At 56.3% G+C, this 16,246-nt stretch overlaps 2 protein-coding genes and 2 long non-coding RNA genes across 5 annotated transcripts in view; 3 read left to right on the top strand and 1 right to left on the bottom strand.

Annotated features, from left to right (window-relative positions):
• Window positions 1-16,246, top strand: part of LOC309645408 — a 191,169-nt gene that overhangs the window by 125,297 nt on the left and 49,626 nt on the right. The window lies entirely within an intron of this gene.
• MMP24OS (MMP24 opposite strand) lies at window positions 289-2,314 on the top strand. 2 transcript variants are annotated; one of them, XR_014254818.1, is made up of 2 exons: window positions 289-603; window positions 1,005-2,314. XR_014254818.1 is itself a non-coding variant. In XM_082430416.1 (2 exons), the coding sequence occupies exon 2, from the start codon at window positions 701-703 to the stop codon at window positions 953-955; it is 255 nt and encodes an 84-aa protein (XP_082286542.1). In that variant the 5' UTR covers window positions 317-603; window positions 698-700; the 3' UTR covers window positions 956-2,314. The 2 variants fall into 2 exon arrangements, 1 of the variants encoding a protein (XP_082286542.1); XM_082430416.1 differs by having other exon boundaries at window positions 317-603; window positions 698-2,314.
• Window positions 1,693-16,246, bottom strand: part of MMP24 (matrix metallopeptidase 24) — a gene marked incomplete at its 5' end in the record, with an annotated part of 43,336 nt that continues 28,782 nt past the window's right edge. Inside the window, 5 exons of the mRNA XM_082430186.1 lie at window positions 1,693-4,342; window positions 6,277-6,543; window positions 7,947-8,085; window positions 10,481-10,695; window positions 12,776-12,937. Coding sequence (XP_082286312.1) covers window positions 4,005-4,342; window positions 6,277-6,543; window positions 7,947-8,085; window positions 10,481-10,695; window positions 12,776-12,937 — 1,121 coding nt within the window. The 3' untranslated portion in view covers window positions 1,693-4,004. The remainder of the gene's footprint in view (window positions 4,343-6,276; window positions 6,544-7,946; window positions 8,086-10,480; window positions 10,696-12,775; window positions 12,938-16,246) is intronic.
• LOC309645409 overlaps window positions 4,353-16,246 on the top strand; it is a 36,132-nt gene continuing 24,238 nt past the window's right edge. Inside the window, exon 1 of the long non-coding RNA XR_014254877.1 lies at window positions 4,353-6,105. This is a non-coding gene — a long non-coding RNA (uncharacterized lncRNA). The remainder of the gene's footprint in view (window positions 6,106-16,246) is intronic.

A 16,246-nucleotide genomic window follows, 5' to 3' on the forward strand; every position in this document is an offset into this window, starting at 1 on the left:
CTCCCACTCCTCTCCCCCCGTCACCAGATGGGCGGTTTCATCCCAGGACAAGAGGAAGCAGCACTCTCCACTGTACTTCTCCCATTTTCCACACAACGTCAGCCTCATACTTTTGGCTTCAAAGATGAGAGTCTGTTTCAACTCTCCCCTAGGCCAGTGTGAGGATCCTGAAGGGCTCTGGGCACCTGGCTACAGGGCAGTCTTGTCCTCTTTGACCCAGGGTGGATGGAGGTTTGCTGGCCTGGCTGTTAGGTGCCCAGGACCGCCTCAGACCAGTCTCGGTAGGCCCTTTTCTTTAGGGCCTTGGGTGGGTGTGGAGCCGGGCTGGAGAGGCATGGGTAGCTGGGGCGGCTCCAAGCGTCTCCAAGCTGCTCGCGGGGCGGGGCCCCGGGACTTCGGGGCGGGTTTGGCCGGTTGCTGGTGGGTGGGGTCGGGTTGGCTGGGCCCCGCCCCTGTGCCCTGAAACCTTCGTCGCTGGCGGTCGGAGGGCGGGGTTCGTGCGCCGTGGCGTCACGACGCCAGTCCTTCCAGACGGCGCTGCGCAGGCGAGCCGGGAGAGGAGGTCGGCGCTGGGATTCTGATCGGCGGCTCGGGCGGTGCGAGGTGAGGGTCGGTTCGGGCCGGGCCGGGCCGGGCCGGGCTGGGGCGGGGGTGGCGTGCGGCCCGTCCCGTACCTGACGGGCCTCTTGTCCTGCAGAACATGGGAGCTCAGCTGAGCGGTGGCCAGGGCGCCGCGCAGCCGGCGCAGCCCGCGCAGCCCCAGCCCCAGCCCCAGCCCCAGCCCCAGCCCCAGCCCCAGCCCCAACCTCAGCCCCAGCCTCAGCCCCAACCCCAGACCCACCCCCAACCCCAGCCCGCGGCGCCCGAGGGCCCTGGGCGGCCCTGGCCAGAGCCCGGCCCTTGGGGGCCGCTGGACGACGTGCGCTTCCTTATCGTCTGCACCTCCTGGTACTGACTCGTCGCTCTCCGCACTTACCTCCCGCCGCCTCCTGTCATCCCGTCAGCCTCTCCTGCTCGGGTCCTGGTCCTTGTCGTCTCTCCCCACCTTCCGCCACCCCGGAGACGCGCGGAGAGTCGGGGAGCTCGCTGGGGACTGGAATGAAGCCTCCTCCGCAGCCTCGCCTTGGGGCACCGTCTTGCCTCTGGCCCCTCCCGCTACCCCAGATTCGTTGGCTTCTCAGCCTGCACCCAGACAAGCTCAGACCTTCGTGTTCATCCCCACCCCACAGTTTCTCCAGCCGTCTGGGTGCTGGGGCAGCCTTCCCTCTCACTGGCTTCCAGAACCAGGCCAGGGCTCTTGGTAAGAAAACCCTAAGGCTGCTGACCTAATCTCACCTCATTTTTCCCTGTTGCCAAGAACTGGGCTCTTGCTTTTGTCCTTGGTCATGGCACCATGTGCCTTGACTTCAGAGAAGACCTTGCCACAGTGAACCTGCCCATACCTCTCCTGGGAGGGGTTGCTCCGCCATCCTGGGTGCCACCCTGGCATTATCTGGCTCTTTTCCTGAGACCCCAGTAACAGAGGGCCTCCAGGGCCAGCCTTTTGGAGAGAGGGGGCATCTGATTTTTGGGCTGGCAGATGAGATGCATGGGGCAGCTCCCAGACACCCCAAAGCACCCTGTCTCCCAGAAACTTCTGAAGGCCCACCCAGAACCTGATCCTTGTTCCCACATCCCAGGGAAATGACACACTCTGTATTTTTGTTTTATTTAGAAATGATTTAAAAAACATTATACAAAGGCTGATCAGTTTAAAATGTGACTGACACTGAAATGCTGTGATGTTCCCCAGACTGAGGGGAAGCTGGGCTCTGGGGCCCCCAGTGCTTTGCCCCTCTGTCTGCCCTGTCCTGGGATGATGGACAAACGGATGACCACAAGGCAGGAGAATCCATGATTGGAAGCCTCCAGGCTGAGCCCTCTCTGGGCCTGGCCCTGCATCCGTCACAACTGCAGCCTGGGCTGCCTGCTTCCATCTCCTGCTCTTTCTCAGCTGACCTCGGTAGTACCAGGAGCCAGTGGGAGCCTGGGGGGCCTAGAGCTTTCAAGAAGTGAGAGCACCAACCTGAGGAGTGGAGAGGGACCCGGAAGGGGAGAAGGGAGGCCAAGAAAAGATGGATAAAAGAGACACTTCTGATCTCATCTTGGACCCTAGAGGGGTCTAGCAAGCCCACTGGATGGCCTGGGCAAGTAACAGCCTCTCTGTGCTTCATTTGAGGGCACAGTGAGAGTTATCCTTGGCCTCCTAGGGACTGCATGAGTTACATGTGAGCGGACAGGGGTGAGCTAATAAAGTGCTTTGCAAAGTATAAAACACTGTACAAACCTATGAATCACTAATATCTCTGCAGTTGTTCCCCACCCGTCCCAGGGAGCCCGCCCTTGGCCAAAATGAGAAAAAAACAGAAGGTTGATGACAGGGAACACAGTGGACCCATATAGGTGTCTCTGGGATGAGAGATTTTGCTCAAGACAGCTCCCAGAGTCCCTGTCTGCTACAGGTTAAGCAGACTCAAAGCCCAGAGGCCACGGGGTGGGGGCAAGGCCCATGCAGGCTCAGAGGCCCTGCCAGCACCCTGAAGACTGACACCTCCGCTCCGATTTGGCAGGGAGCCAGTGGAGATAGTTGAACCCATTGGTCTTGCCTCCAGCTCCTTAGTGACAAGCAGGGCTGCCTCTTACTGGGTTGGAGCGAGGCAGGCCAAGCCCTAGGCATTCCTGCCAGAGACAGTGAGGGGCGGGCCCCTAGGCTGGGGGTTGTTACCAGTTGTGGCTGCCCTTTTCCGAAGAGCAATGCAGGGTGATGGGCCCAGAGAGCTGGGTTAGCAGGGGCCAAGCTTATGGTATAAACACTGCTTCTGGGCTGAGAGATTGAATTGGTCTCAGGGTAGCTAGGGGTGTGGGCTCTGAGCACTTCAGAAGGCTGCCCTGGGCCCCTTACTCCAAGGCCGTGAGAATGTTGGCCTGGAGCTGTTTCCGTCTCACCTCACTAGTCAGGCTGAGCCCTCAGGCCACAAGCGACAGGCTGGAGCAGGGCCAGGGACTTGGGGGATGGGGAGAGGAACGGGGGAGTGGAGGACAGCTACAAACTCAGATCAACCTCCAGAGATGGGGTCAGCTCCTGCTCCAGCCCTTTAGCCTCATTAGCAGGGCCCAGCTCCTGGCGTGTCTGGGCACTAGAGTGGCCTTAACAGCACCTTGGTCCTTATCGCTGGGGGGAGGGCTGGCCTCATCACCAAGACAGTCACCTCTAATTCACCTAAAGCCTCAAGCAGCCTTTGCAGAATGGGACTTTAAACAATAGTGACAGGACATTGAAATATTCACGACATGACAGCTGGGTCCTTGTCAGACCCAGCTGGGCCACAGCCCTGCCTGCAGCATGTGACCCTAAATCCTGGGTCTCAGAGGAGACCCTGACGTGTGGAGCAGGTTTCCTGAGGAATCTGCTGTTGCCAGCAGAGGAAACCCAGGCTTGTTGCCCACTGTGTCGGCAGCAGGGGTCCTGTAGCCTTGGAGGACAGTGGGGTAGGGGTGGGGGGACATCTGACCAGCAGGTGTTGGCAATGGGGGACCAGGACTGGTGGCATCTCCCAGATGGGGCTGAGAGCGCTAGTGCTGGCTTCCCACAGAAGGTGCTGGGTCCAGCCAAGTACAGATGGTGCTGTGGTACCTCATGGATGCCATAGGGCGCAGTGACCATGGGCCTCCTCCTGGCATGGTCCCTGCCTCCTGATGGGGCCTGGCCTATTCCCTTGAGTAGGGAGCAGTTTACCCAGGACAGAAGGCTGGCAGCTGGGTGCCAGACACCCACCCTGGTGCACAGCTGCCATCACTCCCTGCCCCATGCTCAGCCTAGGCCAATGCACCACCACTTCAGCTACATGACCCCTGGCCTAGGGCCATGCTGGCCCCAGTGGGCAGTTGCCAGAGCTGCCCTTCAGACCCTGGTGAGGAAGGGCCTGGCTGGCCAGACCGAGTGGACAGAGAGGGCTCTGGGCTGCTCACACCCACTCCTGGACTGGCCGCTTATAGTAGGTGACAGGCTGAGGGCCTGCCTTGTTCTTGAACTGGAAGATGGTGTAGACCAGCACCAGGATGCAGAGGGACAGGATGCAGGGGATGACCACGGCCACTGCATTCACAGAGCCTGGCACGTCGTTGATGGTCACCATGATGTCCACATCGTCCTGGGGCAGCCGCCGTTCCTTGCGCCTCTCCACCTCCTTCTGGTTGCAACCCATCCAGTCACGCAGGATGTTGCGCGGGTAGCCTGGCTCCACGCTTAGTTTCTGGTTGTCGAATTTCCAGTAGTCCCGGCCCTTGTAGAAGTAGGTATAATCTGCAGAAACACGGCCCATCGTCACCATCCCAGACACTTTCCTGCACCTGTTCTGCGCCAGCGTGAGCGGGCCCAGGGTGCTGTGGCAGCGTGGAGGAGGGGCACCTCTCCCACCTGGGAGGAGCCCAAGAGGAGCTCTGAAAGGCAGGTGGGCACATGACGTGGTGGGGGCGTGTTGGAACTCTTGCAGGTAGGCCTGCGGCGCACACCCTACAAGTGGTGTGGCTGGTCGAGGATGACCCGCCCAGCTGCAGAGAGGCACCTGGGACCTGGAGCAGCCCACCCTGTCATCTCAAAGGTGCTGGGAAGCCAATGAGGGGCTGGAAGTAGCATTGGTAAACTCATTTTGTGCTTCCCAGACAGGACTCTTCTCAGCCCTGGGTCTCAGCTCTGCTATAGTGTGCCCATAGCCTCCCCCCTCCCCCGTGTGAGTCAGATCAAGCCCCCAACGTAAGGCTTGGACGGCACTGTCTCCATAGCTCTAGGGCTGAGCCAGCTCCTGCCTGAGCCAAGGGAGGCAGGGAGCAAGATTTCTCCTGTTGACGGAGGGCACCACCTCTTCGCAGTTATCATGGACTTTTTTTGGCTTGGCACACGTGACTGTGCAACACAGATTGCAGGGTCGCTGGGACCCTGCTGGGGGAGGGGCTGGAAGGAAAAGAGGCAGCAGGGCTTGGCAACCACCACTAGGCTCCCTGCAGCAGCCTTATCGCCCCGCCAGTCCACAGACACAGAGCAACTCACGCTCTCCTATTGGCCGGCTCCCCACCTTGGCTGGGATTTTCATTGGCTAAAGTTCTTGATGTCACCTGCCTCTGAGGCTCCCCAGAAAGTGAGACCATGTGTGTAAAGCATCAGGTACACAGGAGAGCCACCAAATAGCAGCTCTGCCCCTGTGGCTGCTGGCTTTCTTACCGGTGATGTCTCCTTGGAGAGCTCTTCCTGACGACCCTCTCTCACATGGCCCTCTGCCTAGATGCTCTCTCACAAATGCTTTCCCTTATTGCATTTGTTGCCACTTTGTTTGTTTTTTGCCTCTAGACTGGGAGCCAGGGATGCAAGGCAAGTCTTGTTCCAAGCTCCATCCCCAGCCCTCCCACACAACCTGGCTCTCAGCAATTATTGTGGAGTGAATGAATGACACCTGTCATTCCATAAAAACTAAAACACCCCAACAAGATAATAATGATGATAACAGCTAAAACTTACATGGCATGGGCCAAGTGCTCTACATAATTTATCTTACTTAATCCTCACAAAGCCCTATGAGGTAGGTACCATTATTATCCCCATTTTATAGATGAAGAAACTGAGGAAACTTAAGTGATTTGCACAAACTCCTAGTAAGTAGTGGAGGTGGGATATGAAATCAGCCAGGCTGGCTCCAGGGTCTGTGCTTTTGACCAGATGAGCGGAGATGGAACAAATATCCATGGATAGCCCCTCTGCACCTGGCAAGTCCCAGCCCCTCTTCTTGAGAAGCTTCTAGTCCGGAGGGGGGAGAGGCTGTGAGTCAGCCTGGCCTCCAGGAGGAGCTAGGAAATGTCTCATAATTAGAAAATGCTGCTCTCTTTAAGCCCTGTGAAAAAGCACCTTTGAACCACCACATCCATCATTTCAGATCTGATAACTTGAGGGACTCCTAGAGTACACCTGAGGACCACTGTTTGAGAAGTGCTATCTGAGGGAATGAAGTCAGTCTATGAAAACATCTCTCAATTGCGAATGATCCCTACAGATGAGAAATTGTGACTTGGCCGCTGGTAAGAGAGGATTAATTTACTGGGTGAACATGGGTCGATATGAGGCAGTTGTCTTTGCCACCAGGCGGTGTTTCTCAAACCTGGATACCCTGAGAGTATGCCCGTGGGCCCCGGTGAGACCCACGTGAAATCAGACCCCCCCTCACAAAACCCGGCCGGGTTCTTACGTACATCCTTCCTTGCTGATGAAGGCCCCTTGGGGGGCCTGGGGGATGCCCTTCCACACGGTGATGGGCTTGGGATAGCCAGGGTCCGTGGCCCGCCGCTCCTCGCTGTAGCGCCAGTACCGCTCGCCTTTGAAAAAGTAGGTCTTGCCCACAGGTTCCCAGCGCAGAGCTGTGTCAATGCCTTCTCGGGGCAGACAGCTGCCCAGCTCCCCCAGGCTGTGGGGGTACCCAGGCTCCACCGTCACCTCCTTAAACACCCAGTACTTGTCACCTGTGGCCAAGAGGAACCCAGGATTAGCCTTCCCCGGTCATTCGTGCTGGAGGTTGTGGATAGAGCCACTTGCCCATCATCCACTGGGACCGAAGTCAGTCATGGAGCCAGTGTCAGGGGGAGACAGCCCTGGTCCTGCTTGATCCCTGTGGCGGAGGAGGCTGAGGCCCCTTGGCCCAGGCAGAGCTTAGGGGGCAAGAAGCCAGAATCCAGTCTCAGATCCTGGGCAACTCGCCCCACGCTGCCCAGGCTCCGTGCCCCACCCTCTTTTCCTTTCATGTGACTTGCTCCTTTTTCCTTTCCGGGTGACCTCAGCCTCTCATGGCTTCACACACACACTAGTACTCCCCCCACCTTCTACCAGTGACACCCAACTCTGAGGCTGCCACTCTCCCAGTGAACCTGGGCACCAGGCCCAGGACCCTGATTGCCCACCATCCTCTGGGCATTTCTAGGTCGGCTTCCGGAGTTCCTCCTCTCCACCCCAGGGGCTCCCTCCTTCACCACCTGTCTGCCTCCCAGGGTCCCCAAGAAGGTGGCATCACCCTCTCTTTCCTTCTCCTCTCAGCACTTAGCCTCTCACAAGGCCTTGTCAACCGCCTAGCCTCACTGCTCCTCCCTGGTACAGGCCTTACAGACATCGCTCTCCTCAACTCCAGCAGCCGTCTCAGAAACAGCCTCCTGCCTCTGCCTGGATTGCCGCCTGCCCTCTGGCTCTCTGCTGCTCAGAGACAAACAGTGAACTTCCAGCATTGCCCTAATGGATTAAGACCACAGTCTGGCTGGGCAGCCAGGGCTCCTCAGGACTCTCCCCTAAACTACCTTTCCAGGCCACTTCTCACACCTCTCTGGGGGGCTCCATGGCTGTCTGGTGGGTCTTCTAAAGCCCTCTGAACTACTCCTTTGCCCATGCTGTTCCTTCCCCTTGGAATGCTTTTCTCGCTCCTCACTATCTGAATCTTACTCTTCTGAGGCCTGGCCCAAGTCAAGATAATTGAAGTGAAACAACCTAGCACAGGGAGGGCCTGCCATACACCTGGTTCCCCCTCCTCCCCTGGCCTCTCCAGCATGCGTGACCTCCCCCCTCCAGGCTCTTACAGAACTCACAGGGTGGCTTTCCATGGAGCACTGGATGGTCTTCAGTTGTCTGCACCACCCTCTACTTTGTGGGGGTGAGGCTTGTCACCCCACCAACTTTGGCACATACAGACCCTCAACAATCACTCCTTGACTTAATTTCCCTGCCTGCAGGGATCGTCCTGTCAGCAGTGTTTCTGTTAGGGCCAGAAGGACCCTTGCAGCTCATCTGCCTCCCACCCTGCCTCTTCCAGTTTACAGGTGGAAAAAGGGGGTCCCGAGAAGGGCAGAAAAGCGTGCCAGGTCCTCTGCACAGGCCACGTTACCTTTGAAGAAGACAAATCTTCCATCAGCCCTTTCATAGGCTGCATCTATGCGGGCGGGCAGGCCTTTCCAGAACTGCTCGATCTGCATGGGGTAGCCCTCCTGTACTCGGTTATTGCGCAGGCGCCAGAACCAGCGATCCTGGGGGTTAAGGCAAGGAAAGAAAGAGGCATAGCCTTTGAACCCAGTGATCTCAGCCCTGGGGCTCAGGCCCCAACAACCCAACACGTTCCCCTGGGCCCAGCCTTGCAACCCGCCTTGAAGTCTGTCTATTTACTGCTTCTATCTTTCAAAGCCCAATGAGGAAGATAAAATGCCCATCAACTCTCTTCACTTAAGGCTCCTGATGGCTCTTGCTGCCCAAGGGGCCATGAGACAGAGCCAGCAGACAGGCCTGGTGGGCAGAGGAGGCGTGGGGTAGCTGGAAGGGATGATGCAAGGCCTGAGATGACCACATGAGGGCAGCGGAGAGTCACCGACGTCAGCAGGCCCCTCCGCAGGCTGGTGGGAAGCAGGGGTTGGTCACTGAGTCTGGGCAGAGTGCCCTCCTCACGGCTGGCTCCAGCCAGCAGGGTAAGGTCTGTGGGAAGCAAGCTGTGGAAATTCCCCCAAGCCCCGGGTGTGAATTCAGTTTCCTCCTCTTACAGTTGCATGACCTGGGGTTCAGTACTTAAAGAGCCTCATCTGCAAAGGGGGTAATAGTGGGGGGTCAGATGAGAGATTATAGGTGAAGTGCCTAGAACAGTACAGGACACATAGTCAACGTTAAGTAAATGGCAGCTCAATAGGCCAAGAATGTGAAAAAAGCCTTCCTCCTCAGATTGGTGCCTGGTCCCACTGCAGCCCTGGTTGGTAGGCAGTCTGGGCGACGCCTGTAACCTCCTAGGACCTCGGTTTTCTTATGTGTGAATGGGAATGATAAAACCCAGACTTGCTTAGGAACCGTTCAGTTGGAGGATCCAAGGGTGCAGAAGAATGAACATGATACATAAAAATGGTACAGGGGCTTCCCTGGTGGCGCAGTGGTTAAGAATCCGCCTGCCAATGCAGGGAACACGGGTTCAAGCCCTGGTCCAGGAAGATTCCACATGACGCGGAGCAACTAAGCCTGTGCGCCACAACTACTGAGGCTACGCTCTAGAGCCCACGAGCCACAACTACTGAGCCCGCATGCCACAACTAGTGAAGCCCACGCGCCTAGAGCCCGTGCTTCGCAACAAGAGAAGCCACCACAATGAGAAGCCCATGCACCACAACGAAGAGTAGCCCCTGCTTGCCGCAACTAGAGAAAGCCCGTGCGCAGCAACGAAGACCCAACGCAGCCAAAAAAAAAAAAAAAAAAGGTACAAAAGCTAGAAGTTTTTTTTTTTTAAGGTGTTTTACGAAGTACTTTCACATCCAGGTTTTTAAACCTTATTTTGACTTTCGCAATTCCTGTTTAAGTAGATCTGAGATACACAGAGTCTTAAGGAAGGCCAAGTGACTCTCCTTGAGCCACGCAGTGAGAGCAGGACTGGGGCTGACCCCTGTCGCCTGATTCTTGGTCAGAGCTCAAAGCTTGCTGGGGAGAATTCCACAAGGTGAGTGGGGCAGCTCTCCGCAACCAGCCAGTGTGACAGAGACACGCTGTCAGCAGAGGGCCTCTTGTGCTGGTGGCCAGGAGGCAGTGTGGTGAGCAGGCAGTTTTCAACTGTCAACCTCTCTGGGGATGGCCTAGCTCCAGAGAGCTCCCCCAAGGTCATGCCCCCCCTCATCCATTGACTGAATAAAGTTCCAGCCATTTGGGGCCCAACATGGGACAACTCTGACGGGCCATTCTAGCTCCAGAACTCGCTGTGGGCGTGGCCGGGTCTGCAGTGGGTCTAGTTGCTGCTTATCTTCTCCTGCCCCATTGTGCTTCCCTCCCCTCCTTCCCACAGATGTGGATCCCAAAGGTGCTCCATAGTCAAAATTCTGCATCCCAAACACTGTCCCAGAGCCTGCTTCCCTGAGAACCCAACTGCAACACACTGAGCAGGCTGCCACCCTGCAGCCCATGGCTAAAGGGACAGGAACAGGCAAGGGGACAAGACGGAGCCTGGCCAGCTTCCTGTCAGGCGCTCCTCTGAACCAGCCCTGGCAGGATCCGGAGACAGATGCAGCCACTGCTGTGCCAGCCCCTACTCCAAGCCAACATCTTCACAGCCATGACTCCTTTGATCTGCACACACCCTTCGTTAGAGAAATGACTCTCCCAGCTCTCAGATGGAGAAACTGAGGTCCAGACGAGGGAGGTGACTTGCTCAGAGTCACAGACCAGAGGCCGGTCTCCAGCACTTTTCCCCCAGCGTTAACCCTTGGGAAGGGGCAGGGTCACCACTTCCCCTCTCCCTCTTGGAAACAAGTCCATTCACCCAGCAGCACCAGGAAGAGACCCCATGGCCTGGCCGCTGGGCTAGCTCCCCTCCAGGCCCCACAGCAGGCCTAATCCCAGAGCAGCAGCTCTCTCCCGCCCCGTGGTGGGGGAAGGAGTGGGAGGGCAGCACCGAGGTCCTACCTTAAACACAAACATCTCGCCCCGGAAGAGGGCCACCGTGTTGAAGTTGCCGTCACAGATGTTGGGTTTGGCGCCCGGTGTGGCTGGCCGGTCCCCCAGGGGCGGCCGAGGGGGCCTGGGCTGGCGCTCATGCTTCCTCTCAGACGGTGAGTGGATCCTGCGGACGGGGAGTGTGGGGAGGGGCCTTGTGGGCTCCAGGGGCTCCGCGGGGGGTCCTGGAGAGAGGGGCTGCATCTTAGAGAAGGGCCAGGCATGCCCTGCCCCCCGCTGCCATTGCCTCATCATCACCTGGGCAACTCTGAGACAAGCCTGTCACACTCCAGCCTCCTGTCCCCCCTCTCCCATTGTTTACTCCCCCAGTCTTTGAGAAAATCCATGAACAGAGCCATTAGATGGGAACTCCCATCTTTCCACCCCCAAATCTGGTATCTTCTCTTTCTTCTCTCCTGTTACGAGAGAGGACATGTCCCTTCTTAGGCCCAGTGTCCCCTACCCTCTCTGTCTGCTCCCCCCATTCTTTATCCTGCTCCAGTATGGCCTCTGCCTCGTCACCCAATGAAACTGCTGTCAAGATCACCAATGACCTCCCTGTTGCCAAATCCAACATGACTTGACCCAAACTTTGATGTCCATATGAATCATTCAGGGATCTTGATAAAATGCAGATTGTGACTCAGAGGGTCTGGGGTGGGGCCTTAGATTCTGTGTTTCTTCAGGCTCTCAGGTGATGCCAAAGTTACTGGTCTGAGGCCCACACTTTGAGTAGCAAGATCATACACACACTTTCCTTAAAACACTCTTCTCTCTCTTCCAGAACCTGCACTCTCTTGGTTTCCCTCCTACCTCGTGTACTGTTCCTTCTCAGCCCGCTTTGCTGGCAGCCTTTCCTCATCCACCTGGCTCTAAAGGTCGGCATGCCCCTGGGTCCTCTCCTCTCCCCTCCCCTCCCCTTCTCTCTCTCTCTCTCTCTTTCTGTCTGTCTGTCTCTCTCTTTCTATTTTGGTCCCTAGGTCAGTGCTTCTCAACTTGGGCTGCATATTAGGATCACCTGGGGAACTTTTAAAACCCCTGATGTTCAGAAGTCACCCCAGACCAATTAAAACCAAATTTCTGGGGGTAAAGGCTGGGTATCAGTATTTTTTTAAATTGAAATCCCAAGGTGATTCCAATGGACTGCCAAGTTGAGAATCACTACCTGAAGTGATCTCTTCCAGGTTCATGGCTTTAAAGACCTCTGTTCAAGCCGTCCCATAGAACGTTCTGTGATTACATAAATGTTCTATATATCTGCACTGTCCAATACAGAAGCCTCTAGCCATGTGTGGCTATCGAGCACTTGAAATGAGCGACTAGTTATTAGTGCGGCAGAAGAACTGAAATTTTAATTTTATTTAATTCTAATTCATATAAATTTAAATAGCCACATGTGGCTAGTGGCTACCGTATTGAACACCAAAGATCCCAGGTCAATATTCCAGCCCAGATCTCTGAGCTACAGAGGTCAATCTATTGCTCCACAATTACAAAAGCCAGAAACCTCACCCCTGTGTCTAATCTATCAGCAAATAGGGTCCATTTTATTTTCAAAATACCTCCTAGTCCTCACCACCTATCCAGTCCTCTGCTGCCTCACCTGTGGAGATCCTGCCCATCCTCCAGGCTTTGGGTGGGGCGACCTCCTCTGTGAGGTCCTCAGAGCCTCCAGAGGGAGCCCTCCTCCCGTACTCCACAGCCTGGGGGCTGTAGGGGCCGTGCCATGTGGACATGCGTTTGCCGTAATAAACTGGTCTTCCCGTCTCAACCGACTTGACAACAACAAGAACTTCCCACACCGGTGTGAACAGAGAATGGGGTGGCCTGGTAGCAGGCCCCTCAAATCTTAGCAAGATATCAGCCTAGTTTGTCTTTTTTTCTTGTTTAAGAAAAAAGCTCTGGTAATAATACTTATCCTCTTGTATCACCGTTACTTGGGCAGATGGGTGAGTCTCTTGGCTAGAGGTGGGACCCCTTGAGAGGGAACCACAGGAGGTGAGGGGGAGGTGTGTGGAGGGGGGGAGGCGGGTAGAGTAGGGGGAGTGGGCGGCTCTCTGTTCACTTTTGTCCCTCCCAGTTGCAGCTCAGACCCTCCCCTAGGCTTCCCAAGTGTGCAGGGAAGGAGGGGGGTGGGGGAGGAGCCTTGCAGACAGCAGTCAGAGACCCAGGTCCCCGGCCTCCCCCCAACCCCCCGCCCCGACAGGCAGGCAGTCATGGCCCAGCCCAAGGAAGGAACGGTGGCCCTGCTCCCCTGCCACACACCGTAGATCTTCTGGATGCCCTGGAGATCATCCTGAGGCAGCTTGAAGTTGTGTGTTTCCATGTACTGGTAGAAGGGCGCCATGATGGCGCTGGGGTCGTTGGAGTGCTCCAGTCCCAGCGCGTGGCCCAGCTCATGCACAGCCACCAGGAAGAGGTCATTCCCTGTGGAGGGGGAGATGGGGAGGTGCCCAGGGCGCCCACTCAGGTGTCAGTCAGTCAGTCAATCCATGACTTCAGCAAACGCCTAGCATAAGCTTTGTGCCAGGCCCTGTCCCGGACACTGGGACATACACACCCCTGCCTTCCAGAACTCTCCATATAGTGGTGGATAGGGACAGAGAAATAAAATAAGTGAAATTAGTGTTCCAGGTGCTTCTACAGCTGTCTATAAGGGTCGAGTGAGGATTCCGAGGAGGAAGGAGTCATTTACGCTTGAAGGAAGATGTTCAGGGAAAGCGTCATGAAGGTGAAGCTTAAGGTGAGTCTAGGAAGATAAGAAGTTAGTCAGCAGAATGGATTCAGTGGGAAGGAGAGGAAGAGGGGCGGGGGTGGCATTTCTGGCTGAGAGAATGCTATGAACAACGTCCAGGGACAAGCAGTTTCATTCCACTTGGCTCCGGAGCAAAGCAGGAGGGGAGGGCCGGAGGGAGATGAGGTCAGCCAGGCTGGCAAGCAGGGCTTGTGATGCCATGCAAAGGAATTTGGATTGGCTTCTTGGCCAGTGGGGGGGTTTAAGCAGGTTGGTGTCGGGGTGGGGGGGTGGTGACATGATGAAATCACTCTGGCTGCAGTTGGAGGAAGGATTAGAGGGTGATGAGACCAGAGGCAGGGGGATCAGTGGGGTCGGTCTGGAAGCCAGTATGAGGGTCCCGGTGAGAGATGAAAAGAGCCTGAGCCAAGGCAGAGGGGGTGCGACGGGCAGAGGGGAGTCCTGGGGGCGGCAGGCTGGCGGTCATCTTCAGAGACCCAGGGGCAGGCGGAGCCTTGGTCGTGCAGCAGCTCTCAGTCCTGAAAGGACTGAACTATGGGCAAGATCAACGCAGGGATTCGAATGCGAGTGAAAACGAAAGGTCCAGGTACTGAAAGTGGGATACGGGATCCCGAGGGTGAAGCTGAGGCAGCAACACGGCAGAGTGGTCGTGAGCCTGGGCCCCTGAATGGGACAGGTCTTGCTCATTTCCAGCTCTACCCCAGTGAGCTTTGTGAATTCGGTCAGAAGGTCTACCCCCTGAGCCCCAATTTCCTTATTTGTACAACGCGGAGGTCATACCTACTTCAGAGGGTTGTGTGAGGACTGGATAGGATAAGATGTGTAGAGGGCATGAGGCTGCATGGCAGCTGCTGTCACCATGCATAAGACAGCAGCTTGGTCCCTGGAACGAGCCCATTGACCAGAAAGGAAGCACAAGGCCCTTGGGGTCTCAGCAACCAGATTCTCTTAAAGCCAGCTCCCTTGAACTTCTGGGTCAGGCCTGGGACAGCAAGGCCTGACTTTGGGGGGGATTAAGCAGCCCTGGCTTTGGGAAAGAAATGCAAGGGGCAGGGAGTTGAGCAGGTCGTTGAATCAACAGTCCTGACTCATATTATGTCCAGTTATAGACTCCTGCTTGCCTCGACCTCTGGCATTTGAATGTCCCTTGAGCCCTGCCTCTGTTGCCCAGCCCTAAGGCATGTCACAGTCCAGTCCTGCCACCTTGAAGTGCAGGGGAGGCTGCCAAGAGCCCAGGAGGTGGTCAGGAGCCCTAGTGCTCACTCTGGCCCCAGTGGCACTGGCCAAGCTGCCCTACCCCAGCCCGGCTGAGGGCCCCACGAGGGTCAGACGAGGCTGGGGATTGTGTCTGGCCTTCCTGGCTAAGGTCTCGGGAAGAGAGAAGAGCCCAATGGGGCGGACCCAGTCACACACAAGCATGCCTGCCGCTCTGCGGACACCACCAGTACCTTCAGCGAAGGGTGGATGGGCAAGATCAGGGGAAGTTTGGCCAAGAGCCTGGGGCTGGCCTTCTGCTGGGGCAGGGCAAGCTGGCATGAGGAGGCCAGGCTGCCCCCAGTTCCTTCCTCAGGTCCTGGCCCCTCTCGCAGCAGGGAAGGGTGAGCTCATCTCTGAGCTCCATCCCAAACAAAGGTGGCTGCTAGCGCCAATGGAAGGCAGCCCTGCTTCCTGGGGTCCGGTCCTGGCTCTGCTCCTGGCCCGTTCTGTGACCCGGGACAAGCTGTTTGGGCCTCTGTCTCCTGACTAGGCTCTTCCTCAGGGAGCATCCACAGGGATTTCAGCTGAGAACCAGGGAGCAGGGCTCTGGGCACCTGGCTAGACTCTAAACCCTTGTCCTCAGCCTGTGTCTATTACTCTGTTAGCCTCTGTGCTGGGTCTCTGCAGAGAACAGGAGTAAGCCCTTGAAGGAAAGGGGTCTGTGGGTTTGTTCCAGGGACCAAAAGGCAGAGGAGAGCTGGGGAGCTGGCATCCTACTGCACAGAATCCCGAGAGACCTGTTAAGTGGGGGCTGCTCTGGGGAGATGGAAGGAGAGTGGGGAGGGGCAGGAGAACTCCAGAAAAAGCAGAAGGATGGAGAAGACCCACATGCTTAATGGGCAGGAGGCTGGTAAGGGCTTCACCACCCAACAGGGTGAAAGGCAGAGAAGCAGAGTGGTCAGAAGTGCAGTCCCTGGGGGTCTGACTGCCGTGGCTCCCAGCTCTGCCATGTCCTAGCAGTGTGACATTTTAAATCTCTTCCTCTGTAAAACAAAGGATTAATGGTACCTTCATCATAAGAATGGGGTGAAGATTAATGAGGCAAGGTACAGAAAGCACTCACACCACCTCCAGGCACAGAACTATCACGGCTAATTAGCAAGGTCACGTTAAGCTATGTATGAAGGACCAGCATCCTCAACAGGGAGAGTTCCCTTGAGCTGGGAGCTCAAGTCCTTGGGCTTCCTAGCAAGCACCCAACAGTCTACTTGGCTACTCCAGTGTATCTTGTCTCTGCTTCATTTCCTTCTCTTGGGACCTCCATCTTTGGTGAGTCCCATCTCATTGACTCCTGAAACCCTCCCAAAGGTTACATTTCCTTTTGCCTCTATTCTTTTGCCAATGCTGTCCCCTCTACCTGGAATAACCTTACTCCTTCAAAGTTCAGCTGAATGCCACATCCTCCAGGGAGCCTTCCTTCATTTCCCTAACCAGCAATGACTGCTTCCTCCTATACACTCGCCCAGCAGTGTATCTGTACCATCTTTATGGCCCTGACCACTTTCCACCCTACATCATAGCCAGGAGCACACACTCTCTTCTGCCCCAGGACTATGAGCTCCTTGAGGGAAAGCTCTGTGCTGGACAGGCCAGGATGGAACAGTGCCAAATGTTCAGTATTTTTCCAGGTGTTGTCTTTGGACCATCTGCAGCAGAACCAACTGGGGTGATTGTTAAAAATTCAGAGTCCTGGGTTTGAGACAGCTAATGTCTTCTTTGGATGA

The sequence above is a fragment of the Balaenoptera physalus genome (genome assembly GCF_965194825.1).
Source record: "Balaenoptera physalus genome assembly, chromosome: 16".
Lineage (NCBI taxonomy): Eukaryota > Metazoa > Chordata > Mammalia > Artiodactyla > Balaenopteridae > Balaenoptera > Balaenoptera physalus.

Bases quoted from the DNA above. Each gene is read 5' to 3' on its own strand.
- MMP24OS (XM_082430416.1), top strand. From the start codon at position 701: ATGGGAGCTCAGCTGAGCGGTGGCCAGGGCGCCGCGCAGCCGGCGCAG.